Source organism: Halyomorpha halys, unplaced genomic scaffold, assembly GCF_000696795.3.
Source record: "Halyomorpha halys isolate HHAL.00 unplaced genomic scaffold, Hhal_1.1 Scaffold692.1, whole genome shotgun sequence".
NCBI lineage: Eukaryota > Metazoa > Arthropoda > Insecta > Hemiptera > Pentatomidae > Halyomorpha > Halyomorpha halys.
This window is the reverse complement of record NW_027113553.1, coordinates 732,433-744,904: the sequence shown is the minus strand read 5'-3', so window position 1 is coordinate 744,904 and position 12,472 is coordinate 732,433. Positions and strand designations below refer to the sequence as shown.

General features: G+C 29.0%; 1 protein-coding gene across 1 annotated transcript; it reads left to right on the top strand.

Annotated features, from left to right (window-relative positions):
* Window positions 1–1,384: 1,384 nt before the first annotated feature.
* Window positions 1,385–9,646, top strand: LOC106685434 (uncharacterized). Its single transcript, XM_014428094.3, has 6 exons — window positions 1,385–1,466; window positions 6,540–6,750; window positions 6,864–7,029; window positions 7,132–7,248; window positions 8,817–8,959; window positions 9,231–9,646. Exons 1-6 carry the CDS (start codon window positions 1,420–1,422, stop codon window positions 9,540–9,542), a joined length of 996 nt encoding a protein of 331 aa, XP_014283580.3. The 5' UTR covers window positions 1,385–1,419; the 3' UTR covers window positions 9,543–9,646.
* Window positions 9,647–12,472: the final 2,826 nt, after the last annotated feature.

The following is a 12,472-nucleotide window of genomic DNA, read 5'->3' as shown; positions in this document are numbered from 1 at the left end:
GGAATAACAAAATATGAATATTTTAATTTAATAATAATAATTTAAAAATTAAAGTTATATTAGAATAGAATATATATGTAACTAATGAAATATGTCAGTCAAATATTAGAATAAAGAAACAAGATATAAAGTTATGTAAGGTAAAGAAGCAATTTAAAAATATGAAAATAATAATACATATGGTGAACAAAACTAATAACGTTGGTAAGGAAAAATAAGAAGAATAGAAAAGAAAAGAATAGAAAAAAAATGAATAGAGAAGGAGAAGGGTATAAAGTAAAGATAAGATAAAACAGAACAAAACATAAGACACACCTGGCTTGGAAGATGTCGGACATCCAAATAAGGTCAAGGGCGCGAGTGGCAAAATTCTGAGTTAAAAAGTACGTTAAAAGAGATGAAGAAACTGCCGGAAGCTGAAGAATACGTTACAAGTTAGTTGGAAGGATAACAATAAGAAATTTAAAATTGTTTAAAAGGAAACGTATAAAATGGTGACGACAAATGATTTAACAATTATTAAAGAACTTAAAGTATTGGAGAAAAAAAATTAAACATTGTTACTTTTTTAATAAATTAACCTTTTGTGAATATGTTAACGATAAGTTCTGTTTGTCGGTTTTTACATTTACGTTTCCCTGGTTAATTTTTGTTTCATTCTTGCATCACTAATTCAAACGGAAGTATAATCTATATCAAACATCATTGTGGGGTTTCCCCAGTTTTTTTTTTTTAATTTAGGCGTAAACTTTATAATGTAGATATTTAGTATAATAATCAAGAAGACAGCTGAATTTTTCAATTAATATTTGTAGTGAAAAAAATATTTAAATTGGTTTGTACCAGTGAGGAACATATATTTGATTCAGTATCAGACACTCCCGAAAAACACCAATACTTATTAAAACAGGATTTAGTAGTTATGAATGCATTACATAGGATAATTACAACATAAATAGTAATTGGAACATAAAATCGTTCCAGCTGAAAGATGCCCATGAATGGAACTAGTTTCAAATCGCTGCAGACTTCTTAAATCTGCAATACGCGTAACATTGTGAAATCACTATTCCTTGTTTCTAAATCTTATTAATGAAAGTGATTATTTTAACTGTGCACATCTTAAGTCATGAAAGAATATTACTAGAGTTACCACGAGTATTGAGTGTGCTAATTCACCACACAAGGTCACTCAATGTTTTCAAGGTTTCTCATTAAAATCCATCGCATTTCTATCCAATGAAAAGGAAACGTTAAAAGGAAAAGGAAACGTATACAATTTTCCTTATAATTTTATAATTACTACACAACAAGGGAATTTGGGAAGCCACTTTATCAGGAAAACACATAACTCCCCACCACTTTAAACAATGTCTTCCCTGTCAGTTCTTGCAACTGGATCAGTGCAGATCGTCCAGGATGGTTAGGGTGTATGAGGTTGTGGTAGGGGCTATCCTTTTCATAGCGTAAGTACCTATTTAGTTATATTCTTCTTGCCAAGAAAATATATTCTTTTTAGCAGAGGTACACTAATATGTAGTGATTAAAAGTCATTAATCATTAAAAAAAAATATTTTTGAGAGTCGAAAACAACACTCGACAATTTTTATTTTTTTTAAAATTTTACGAAATAAATCCTAAACTATCAATTTTTATTATTAGGTATACCAATTTTTGTATGATGTTTGAATTATTAAAGGCTTTGGGTCATTCACACGGAAATAAATAGGTGTATTATCTTGTTAAGCTGGTTTATAGGGCAATGGACAGACAGCATACTAAATTCGAGAAGGGAAACAATGAACGTCAGGAATGCCATTTTACATTAAAATTAATTATTCAACTAGCAGGATTTAAATAGAATGTTTAATGATTAATTTAAATTCTTCTATTATTCTTCATTTCAAAAGTTATTTATAAAAAATATATTAATATTAAAAACCCTAGACTTATGTTACTATCTTTTAACTAATTACCCTGATAATGGCCCGAAATATAGATTGAAACTTTGGGATTATTATAATAATAGTTAGGTTTACTTTTAATGCGTGTTCTCTTCACTGACCGTTCCTCCTTGAACAACTTTTGCTAATATCTAAGAGCTTTCCAGTTTATCACTATATTTTCTAACATCATAAACAAGTTCTCAAACATTAAATATTAAAAACAAAATGGATAAGAAAAAGATATAACCAGTAATTAAATTAAATTTTAGTTCTAACCTCTCTTACTCACAAAAATAAATGTGGCCGGCAACTTAATTTTAAAAAAAAATTGTTTTAACAGATTCTGACCATCTAAAAGATATAAAAACACAAATTTACAACATTTTAATTGAAAAGTTTTAGCCTAAAAAATTAATGAATAAATTGAGGAATGAGAGACTAAAAGACAACCTCCATAACAAATAATAGTTTTAGCAGTATAGAGAAACCCAGAGAAAACAATAATAAAAAGTAATGATAATACTTTTATAAATAGTAAGTATTTTAGCAAAATAAAATAAAACCTAATCAAAGGATGATTACAGGTTATTATAAAACTATAGATAATAAAATATCAGATAAGGAGATTATTCAAAACAATATAGAACAGAAAGATGATAGGAATCATAATTATCAATTTTTTAAAATAGACTATATTCCAGGTTTAACAGATTAAATTAAAAGGACATTTGTGGAGTATGATCATAATAATCTTAATCTGGGTTCATGCAATGATAATAAATTAGGTAATTATCTCAATAATATACAGTAACAATGATAAACCAAATGTGTATTACAAATTTGAAGGTGTTATAATTAAACGAGTAATTAAATAAAGTTACATAGGGACTTCTAAAAAATTAAAAACCAAGGTTGAGCAACACAAGAGTAATTGTAAAAATATCAACACAACAGAACTGTAAACTGTAAAATGTAAACACAAATTTGATTTAAAAAATAAAAAAAATTTAGGGACACTAAATCACACAAGAAATAGATAAATAACAGAAGCAATACACTTCACAAAACATGTTGGTAACACTATTAATTTCAATATAGTTACCTAAAATTTATGTACACATTACATAGATATAGTTAATCATTTAGTAATTTAGTGTTATAATTGGTTATTGAAACAAATTTAATACATAATTGTGATGATGTAATGTAGTTTAAAAATATTATTAATGGAATAGTCATCCTTTGAATAATAGAGTTAGGAGGTATTTACTTTGTAATCTATGGTAAAGATAACCTGGTTTCAGGAATTACAATTTAAATCTCCGTATTTATAATCATGTTTTAAATTTTTAATTATTAATTTTTAATATAATTGACGACAATATGATTATTGTTAATAATTCAAGATTAATTAGGAGAATAGAAAGTGTAATAATAGAAGATATATTTAATCAGATAATTGTTTTTTAAATTTAAAAAAAAAATGAGATATATATATATTAATTGTTGTAAGCATAGGTTGAATATTGTGAATTTATTTGTAGATACCTCATGATGGGGCGACAGCATCGAAACGTCATTATTAGATGTAATTAAATAAAAAAACAAAAAATTAATAAGGAAGAGGACTTTTCACTCACTATATCTTATTAAATTAAATTTAAAACAATTGTCTCTTGCGTATTTGCAAGTTCATTATTCCCCGTTATGAAGGGTCACATTTCATAGCCACAATCAAAATTCTTTTATTAAAAATATTCCGGGAAAGACTGTGGTATAAGTATTTCAAATTTATCACTGTTTTTTTAATTAGCTTCGGTGATAATCCTAATACTGTTACTTTTAGGTTTAGTCAATATAGATAAGAGTTGTCGGAAATGATTAATGAATAAATCAGCAATAAATTGAGACAAAAAATGGCTAGTAATGTAAGGAATAAAAAAAAGAATATTGTTGATGGCTAAATTGTTTTAATTCAGTCAGTATCGAGGAATTATTGATTTAAATTTGTGTCGCAGTGTAAAATGAGTTAATCCACATAGTCTTTAGATAAACGGGATTTAAAAATTAGTCTGAGAACTTCGGTTTAGAACATAACTATTTTACACAACAAACAAAGAAATTTATTTACTTCTGTAGTTTATTATTGATACTAGAGATAGGATTTTCGTGCAATCTCTAGTTCCCTCGATGCATCTTCAGTTCCCTAGTTCCGAATTCAAATCTATACAGAAATTCGAATCATGGAAAAGACTTTCAAATAAGGTTTTCTCACAATTTTGAACGTTCTGTGTTGTTTCTGCTCAAAATTGCATGATTTTGGACTATTTTTTTAATTTATTTTATTTTTTGTATCAAATCTAAATTTCTCATATCATACACACATAGATGTATTTGTGCAAATATTTATTCATTTTATCATTGATTATTTAATTAATTTATGGTTTTAAGTTGGTAAATTTGAGGTAAAACAATGCATTGATAAACATATAGAGAGTTTAATTCAACTAAAAAACAAATGTTCTTGGATTAGTATTAAACAGTAGAGTAAGTTTGAAGAAATTTTTCTCGAATAAGCTTGTTATAAAGAAAGCTCAGTGTTTTTAATTGAGACTCTCACTTCCTCTCTAGATGGTTCGATTCCGTGGATATTTCAATTTTATTTTTATATCGTTATATCTGATTAATAATATATATTATTTTAAACATGCAAATACATATTTTAAAAGTTAAGCGGATGAACGTGTTTTCAAATTTCAAAGGAAATTAAAAAAAATAATATTGCTTGGAATACCTTTTAAATAAACCTATCTACATAGTGCCTTGCATTTTTTTTCTAAAACCTAAAATTGAAGAAGATTTTAAAAGTTGTAAAATTTACGCCCAGCTTTCATAATAGAAATATGTAACCATTAAATACAATTAGTTTTGTCATAGATCTTTAATTATGGACCAAGTTTAGGTTTTTAATATGTGTAAAAATTTAGTTTTTTATATGTCCGCATAAATGTAAAGAATTTTTAGCGAGTTTAATTTTATTCTAACAGGGCTCGATAAGCTTTCCTTCTATTAATATTATTTAATTTATAATATTAATACAAGGTAAGCTTATCAACATAATCAATAAAATTGATAATTATTGCATGGTTTGGGTGTTATATACAAATTTTGGGTTTTCAACTGCACTTTTTCCAGTTTATCACTGTATAACAATTCATTGTTTAATTATTAGAAAATTTTTTTATTAAACTTTGATGAATTTTATTTTTTAATTTTTAAAAGTTATTGATTTTTATTTTAAATGATGGATTTTTAAATTTTATTGATTAATTTCAATTTGCTACAGACTAATGTTAGAACACCACTAGATTTAAGCAAAAATAGTTGTAATTAAATTTACTGTAATTGTTATGGATTAGTTTTTAAATTTTTAATCATTCATTGCGAAAAGAAGTATCATCTGAAACATTGTAGTTACTAATTTCAGCTCATTTCTAACTTTACAGTAGACAGTTATTAGAAGTATGAGTTATTGGAAAACGGATAAAAACTGATGTTAAAATGATTTAGTAAATAACAACTAGAGGTTATTCAGCTTTAGCTTCATCTACCGCTAATTTATACACATCATTGAGAACAACTAGCATGGACTCCCGTATTTACGAACAAAAGCACTTGGTGACACTACATTTTTATCTTATTTAGAGGATAACCACAAGAAAATATACAAATGAGACTTCGATATACTTCTTGGTCGTAGATCAGCACTCACACTCAATTCTATATTTGTTCAGGAGTAGTTATCCTCAAATTATGCCTTGCAAGTGTCTTCTTTTCAAACGTCCACATTAGCATTTATATGCAAAATTTTATTCCTGAATTTCTAAAAGACCCCAAATCTACAGGGTATCATCTTTTTCTGTCCATAGTAGGATTGTTATTACAAAATTGCCCCCAGGATCCGAAACGGCGCTGCTGCAGTTCCGAGATTTACAAAGGCCTACGCCTCAACTCCTTCAGCTACAGACGGGGCTTTAAACTTTTTTAAGCACACGTTCTTAGCTCACTACAATCCCTACAATACGATCCTTAACTTGCTAAAATAAAACTAATAAAAATGAACTGAAGATTAGGATATCAAGAATGATTCAGTAATCTATCACTGACGTGCTTACAAAAAAAAAATGCTTTGAAGAAGTTATTTATTTTGATACAAAAACTCTAGTAATTTTTTTATTTTTTTTTAATTTTCTTATTTTTCAAATAATAATAAATTTATAATGTTTTCAACTAGTAAGCTGTTTAATTCTTTTGTTAAACCAAGGTTGTTAAAAAAATAATGTGGCCTGTCCTAATGTGTCAGGGACCGCCACTAGACTAAAGGCTGACTTAATGATATTAGTAATAATTCATATAGATTACGCTCAACCTAATATTTGTTTTGGTAGCTCAAGATATTTTCATCAGGTTAATTGTTAAGACGATACTGTAAATACCCCGAGCGAAAATGCTTGGTTACACTATTTTTTTTTTATTTTACTATTTTCTTTTTTATATATATCACATGCTTCAAGTATTATTTACTTTTAATAGATGTGGAGTACAAGGAGCGAAAAATGTGGGGGATTTGAAGGTGGTGATAGACACTGATGTAGGCGCCGATGATGCCATGGCCATCTTGACGATGGTGTCAAAGAAGAGCAGGGCAGAAGTTCTGGCAATAACGACTGTTAGAGGAAACACTGGAGTAAGGAACGCAACAAAGAATGCACTCCTGATTCTGGATGTAGCCAAGCGCAAAAATGTAAGCATCTGTGAATCACAGAGTTGGTCAAGATTTTAGTTTGGGCACTTGGTATTTGGTTTTATATTGAGACAACATATGAACGATCTAACACAACCTACTAATCCTTGCAGATTCCAGTCTACATGGGAAGTACTCAGGGGTTGATATATGAACAGAACTCTTCGAATTACTTCGGCTATGATGGGCTTGGAGATATCTTTGTCAAACCTTCACTAAGTTTAAAAAAAGAAGGACACGCGGCATTGGCTCTTGCAAACCTGGTGAAAGAGAACCCTGGTGAGTACAATGTACATTATAATTGATTTTCCAGATCTTTATATGATTATTAAGTTATAATTATAACAATAAATAATTTCAAAATCTTGTCCATTGACTAAGGTAAAATTTCCCTCCTGTGTATTGGACCTCTAACTAATCTCGCCATGGCAATGCACCTCTATCCACAACTGTTTCAGGATCTGAAAGATATTATTATTCTGGGAGGATCTTACAAAGGTAATCTACTATACTAATTAATTAAAATGGTCTTAAGTTCTCTCCATAGATTGTTATTTTATTTTTAATTACATTTATTTTATATTAGCCTTTCCAATTTACTTTATTTTAAATCATATGTTGTTTTCTTTTGCCTTAAAAAAACAAAAGAGATGTTAACTAATAGTTTGGTTCTTTATTTACGACATTGCTTGGTGTACGTACAGACCTTATCCGGGGGACAACATGAACTCCAGAAGGATTGAATTTCAATAAAGACTGCTAATGTTCTCCTAGTAGTCAGTCTACTTCATGCTTTTCGTTTTACCATGCCTATCTTAATTATATTATATATTTATATACATAAATACATTTATAATGGCATTATTTACATTTAAATTTACATCTACGTTTTCTTTGTATAAATATAAATAGACCATCCTTTTTTAAGGATTAATAAATTCTTTAATGGGAACTTTCCGTACTTTGGTTCGCTTATCTTCATCTTCCAGTATTTTTTATCCTTGGCTTTTCGTGACCACAGTCTATCTTCTTTATTTCTTCTACACATCTTCTTTGTCTGCCTCGGTTCGTATCATAGGGAACCCACTCTGTTAGTTTCTTGGCTAAGTTTTCGTCGTTCTTCCTCATTAGATGCCCAGTCTATAGCCATTTCATCTTCTTGACGTCCCTGATTACATCTGTGAGCCTGTTATATTTCATTGTTGATGGGCTACTGAGCTTTTGGCTTCTTCTTATGCCTAGAATGTACCTCTTCATTGAAGTCCATATATATCTTCACATTAATTTTTATTCGGTTTATATATAGAGAAACAGTTATAATATTTTACCATGCACAAAATCTCAGTGGTTAATAAGAGTTTAAATTTTTAACTATATTTTCTTATACTACAAATTAAGCATCATTTATTTAGATAATCTAATTTAGTATTTGTGATCATTTAATTAGTTTATATTCCGTTTCTTTTTCTTATTTTATTACGTATAAAGTACTGAGCTGGAGTATTACTTTTGTTGTGGGTTTCAATTCACCGTTTATTATTATTTTTTTTTTTTTTTTTAGATGAACCACCTATTCTTTTGTATTATATATTTTTCGTACGTATTGCGAAACTTTATTTCAGGTCGTGAACGGGGATTCAGTAATTTGTTATTACTGTTCTTAGAACGAAAGTTATATAAGGATGTTATTTGTTCAAGATCACACTCAACCGTTACGTTTTCTCCCAGCGCTAAGTTTACCCATTTTATAGAGCCTGGATACGTCCCAGAAGGAATTCCAGACCCACAGCGTTAACTCACAATTGATATAACAGAATAATTAATTATGAGTCGGATTCGAATCGCAGTCCGGGAATAGCCACAACTCCATACTAAGCTACTCCACGCCTTACTACTAATAAACTCTTATATTATAGTCTTAACTGCAGGTGTATTACTGATAAACTGTAATTCCACATTTTTTTACTATTGTGTTGGTCTTAACCACCACCCGAAATAGCTTATCATTATTTATAAATGAAGTTAACTATTCAATATATATAAGTAATTTTTACATATATTTCCAGGACGAGGAAACATGGGACCTGGAGTTGAATTCAACATATACATGGATCCAGAGGCGGCTGCCTTTGTATTCGCCAATGCTCCCAAAACCAAATTGATAACTTTACTTCCATTGGAAACATTGGAAGAAAATGCCTATACCAAGGTAGCTTAATTTTCTATTCCTACGTAATAAACCATTCTTTTTGAAATGTTTAATTTATTATTAAATTAATAAGACTAATGGTTTAAACTGTCTAACTTCCCTTATCTGTTAATTTTAAAAATATATGTGATTATGAAACGATAAAATTCCCACTTGAATAATATGGACCACTATGCATCCATTATAATCTTAGCTAAATTTGAATTTGAGCTATTATGTTAGAGTAATGTTCAAAATTACCTTATAATAATAGTATTTCTATTATTTTCAGGATTGGAGGGTGAACGTTCTTGGAAAAATAGATTCCTCTTTTATCAGATTCTTGAACAAAGCTGAGAGGTTGGCCCTGTCCAACGATGATGAATCATGGGTGGCATTCGACCCCACGGCCGCCTGCATCTTCCTCGACCCAAGCATTGTTACTTCGGAGATGGCTGCCTGGGTTGAGGTGGAGACTGTCGGGCGGTTCTCTCGAGGGGCTATGATCCACGACCAGGGAACTGAGTTAACCAACGTCAGAATTGTGACAGGACTGGCCAAAGTTCAACTGCAGAATATGCTTCAGTCTTATTTGAGTGATTGAAGGACCAAAAAGAGCTTGAAAAATACTACGTATATTGGAAATAAATTATTTTGGGGGGGGGGGGGAAATAAAAATTTTATGAATAAAAAAAATATTGGATTATTGTTTGTTTATTTATGCTTAAAAGCTTAAAACCTCTTGGTCATCAAAGCCTATGTTTGTTATAATTAAGATACAAAGACATGCACGCACAGGCGTTCACTAAAGCACACATTCACTTGATTCATACAAATAATAAAAAAAATATTCTAAATAAAACGAACATAAAGAAATAATATATAAATTAAAGAAAAAAAATAAATCCAAGAGGAATTATAATTTAGAAAGAAGGCTATGTGTGTTTTGTTTTTTTTGAAAATTTAAACACTAGTGTAACTTTAACTTCCTAATCCGTGACAAATTCAGATAAGTTTGGAGTCAGTCCTATTCTGTTTATTGTTGGAAATTAGTGAGTAAATTCTACAAAAATATGTTTAATCGTGAAAATGGACTGACTTGGCACATTGGAGGTGATTATTATCTTAATATTAATAACTATCAAAGTGTTATTATCTGTTATCAAATTATGAAAGTGTTATTTGATATCTTTTGTCAAATTTTATTGATTATCTTTTGTCAAATTATGAAAGTTTTATTATCTTTTATCAAATTATCAAAGTTTTATTATCTTTTATCAAATTATCAAAGTGTTATCAGGATTAAAATCTTAATATTTATAACAATTAAAATGTTTTAAACTAAATATTGTTGACATATCATAAGTCTTACTAAACCACAATTATGTTTATCTATGTCATTTTTAATTTATTTATTATTATTTTTTTTAATTTATCAAGTTATTTGTATTTTGTTTATTTAAGTTCTGCATTTCAGAATTAAAATTTCGTATTATCCTCCCACATTTTAACTAATTAATTATGCCGTCCTAATATATTATTGTGCTTAGCTTGCCTACAAGACCCAGTCACTACAACCGAAAATAGAAACCTAAATATTGTTGAAGCAGAAAGTAGAATAGTAAAATTTAAACTGAAAAGAAAGAAAAAGAAAACAATTAGAAAATGGCATAATTTGTGAAATGGTATAATTTAAGGTGAAATAATAATAATTTAAAAAAAAATAACATTTGCTTGTCATTCTACACATTAGCATAGCCGGTCTATGTTTCGATGAACTCTTTAAGTTGTTAATATATATACATATATTACAACTTATTTATCTTTTCCCACTAATAGGTTTATTTATTGTATAAAAGTAACCAATAACTCACAGCAATGCCTGTAAATGTGAATAAGTGTTTAACATCTACGGTTAATTTAAAAATTAATCTTTACTACTAATCATCTACATAGAAAAATTATCTCAAAAGGACTCTAAAAATGCTCCAGACGTACGTCAGGATGAGGGAAACCAGATAGACAATCTATTATTTTCAATATTTAATGTCTCTAGATTCTCTTCCTTAATACTTGAACAATTTTTTCCAGAGAAAATAATAATTTGAAGATATTTCAAATGGTCATCATAATTATTGCAAATCTACCACTCATGTTGGGTAATGTATTACCGGTAAATATAGTAAAAAACTTCGGGCTTTTCTTCTTTATTTTTTTTTCTTGATACATTGCATAACTGTAACTTCTTTTATTAATTCATAGAAGTACATTTCTAAAAGCTCATCATACAAAATTAATCACAGTTACATACACGGCTTAAGACATTTTACAATTGAAATATGCTGACAAGTTGCGGAATGCTATAATTAATGTTAGCAATTGCACCGTGGAAACGGTAAAACGCTAGTAAACTGGAATTCCAGTTGCTGCGTGCCAGTGACCTCCAGCGGACAGAGCAATCATTGGAAACTTGCGAATTAGTCTTTAAATGAATTTCTTTTTGAAAACAGTTCAAATAAAAAAGAAAAATTATAACCTATAAAAATCAAACCAAAGAGCCCAAAACTTGTAACTTTATCTTTTCTGCTGCGTACATTACTAGTTTGTGAATCCAACTGACAAGTCTTTTCAATTTTTTTTTTTTAACATCCATAAATGTGCAAATTAATTTATAAAATCACTTGCAATTTTAAAGATATTTTTGATAAGTTTTACAAACTTCAAAATATACCACTAAAAACTGTCAGATGTATTGTATACAGATTGTATATGTACACACATATATATTATAATTTAAACAAATATTGATAGTTTAAATATCATAACTAATCAGCATCTATTTATTATTTAAATTTCGTCATATCTATTTAAAATGATTTCTTGCTAAATCTCAAATTAATAGACACTTTGAACTAAGACCTCAAAGAAAGCAGCCTACTAAAAGTTGACAGAAAACAAAATAAAGTCTTCCACATATAAAAACTGTGTAATTGGTTCAAGATAATCCTGTAAAATTCAACATTTTCACTTTACTACTGCAGTATTTTGAACATTGGTGAATAATGGTAGATGCAAGTATATACATATTATATTTCACTGCAAGAATATATAGAACAAATTACAAACCGTGTAAAACTGGTGGTTGCCGTGAAGAGGATTTGGAACAAGTACTTACCTACCAGTCAGATGATGTTTTTTGATCGTGTCAGTCCCTGTCGTCTATTGGGTGCGAAAACATGCGAAATCAATTCGTCCGAATTTGCACAACACACAAACAATCCAAACTAGGGGGGTTACCACTTCTACTAGGGCCATATTGTTCGTCAGTTTTGGGAACCGATTCCGCTTTGCTGGGATTTAGTTGCGAACGAATTCGAAATAAAGAGAGACAAGTATACTGTGAAAAGGTAATTTAGAAGAAACTTATGGAATGTTTTGAAATGTATCCTTTTCATTCAAAATAGAAACAGTGGTCGTTATCGTCAATTTAAAGATCATGCTGCAAATGAGAAAGCTTTGTCGATATCGCCTGTT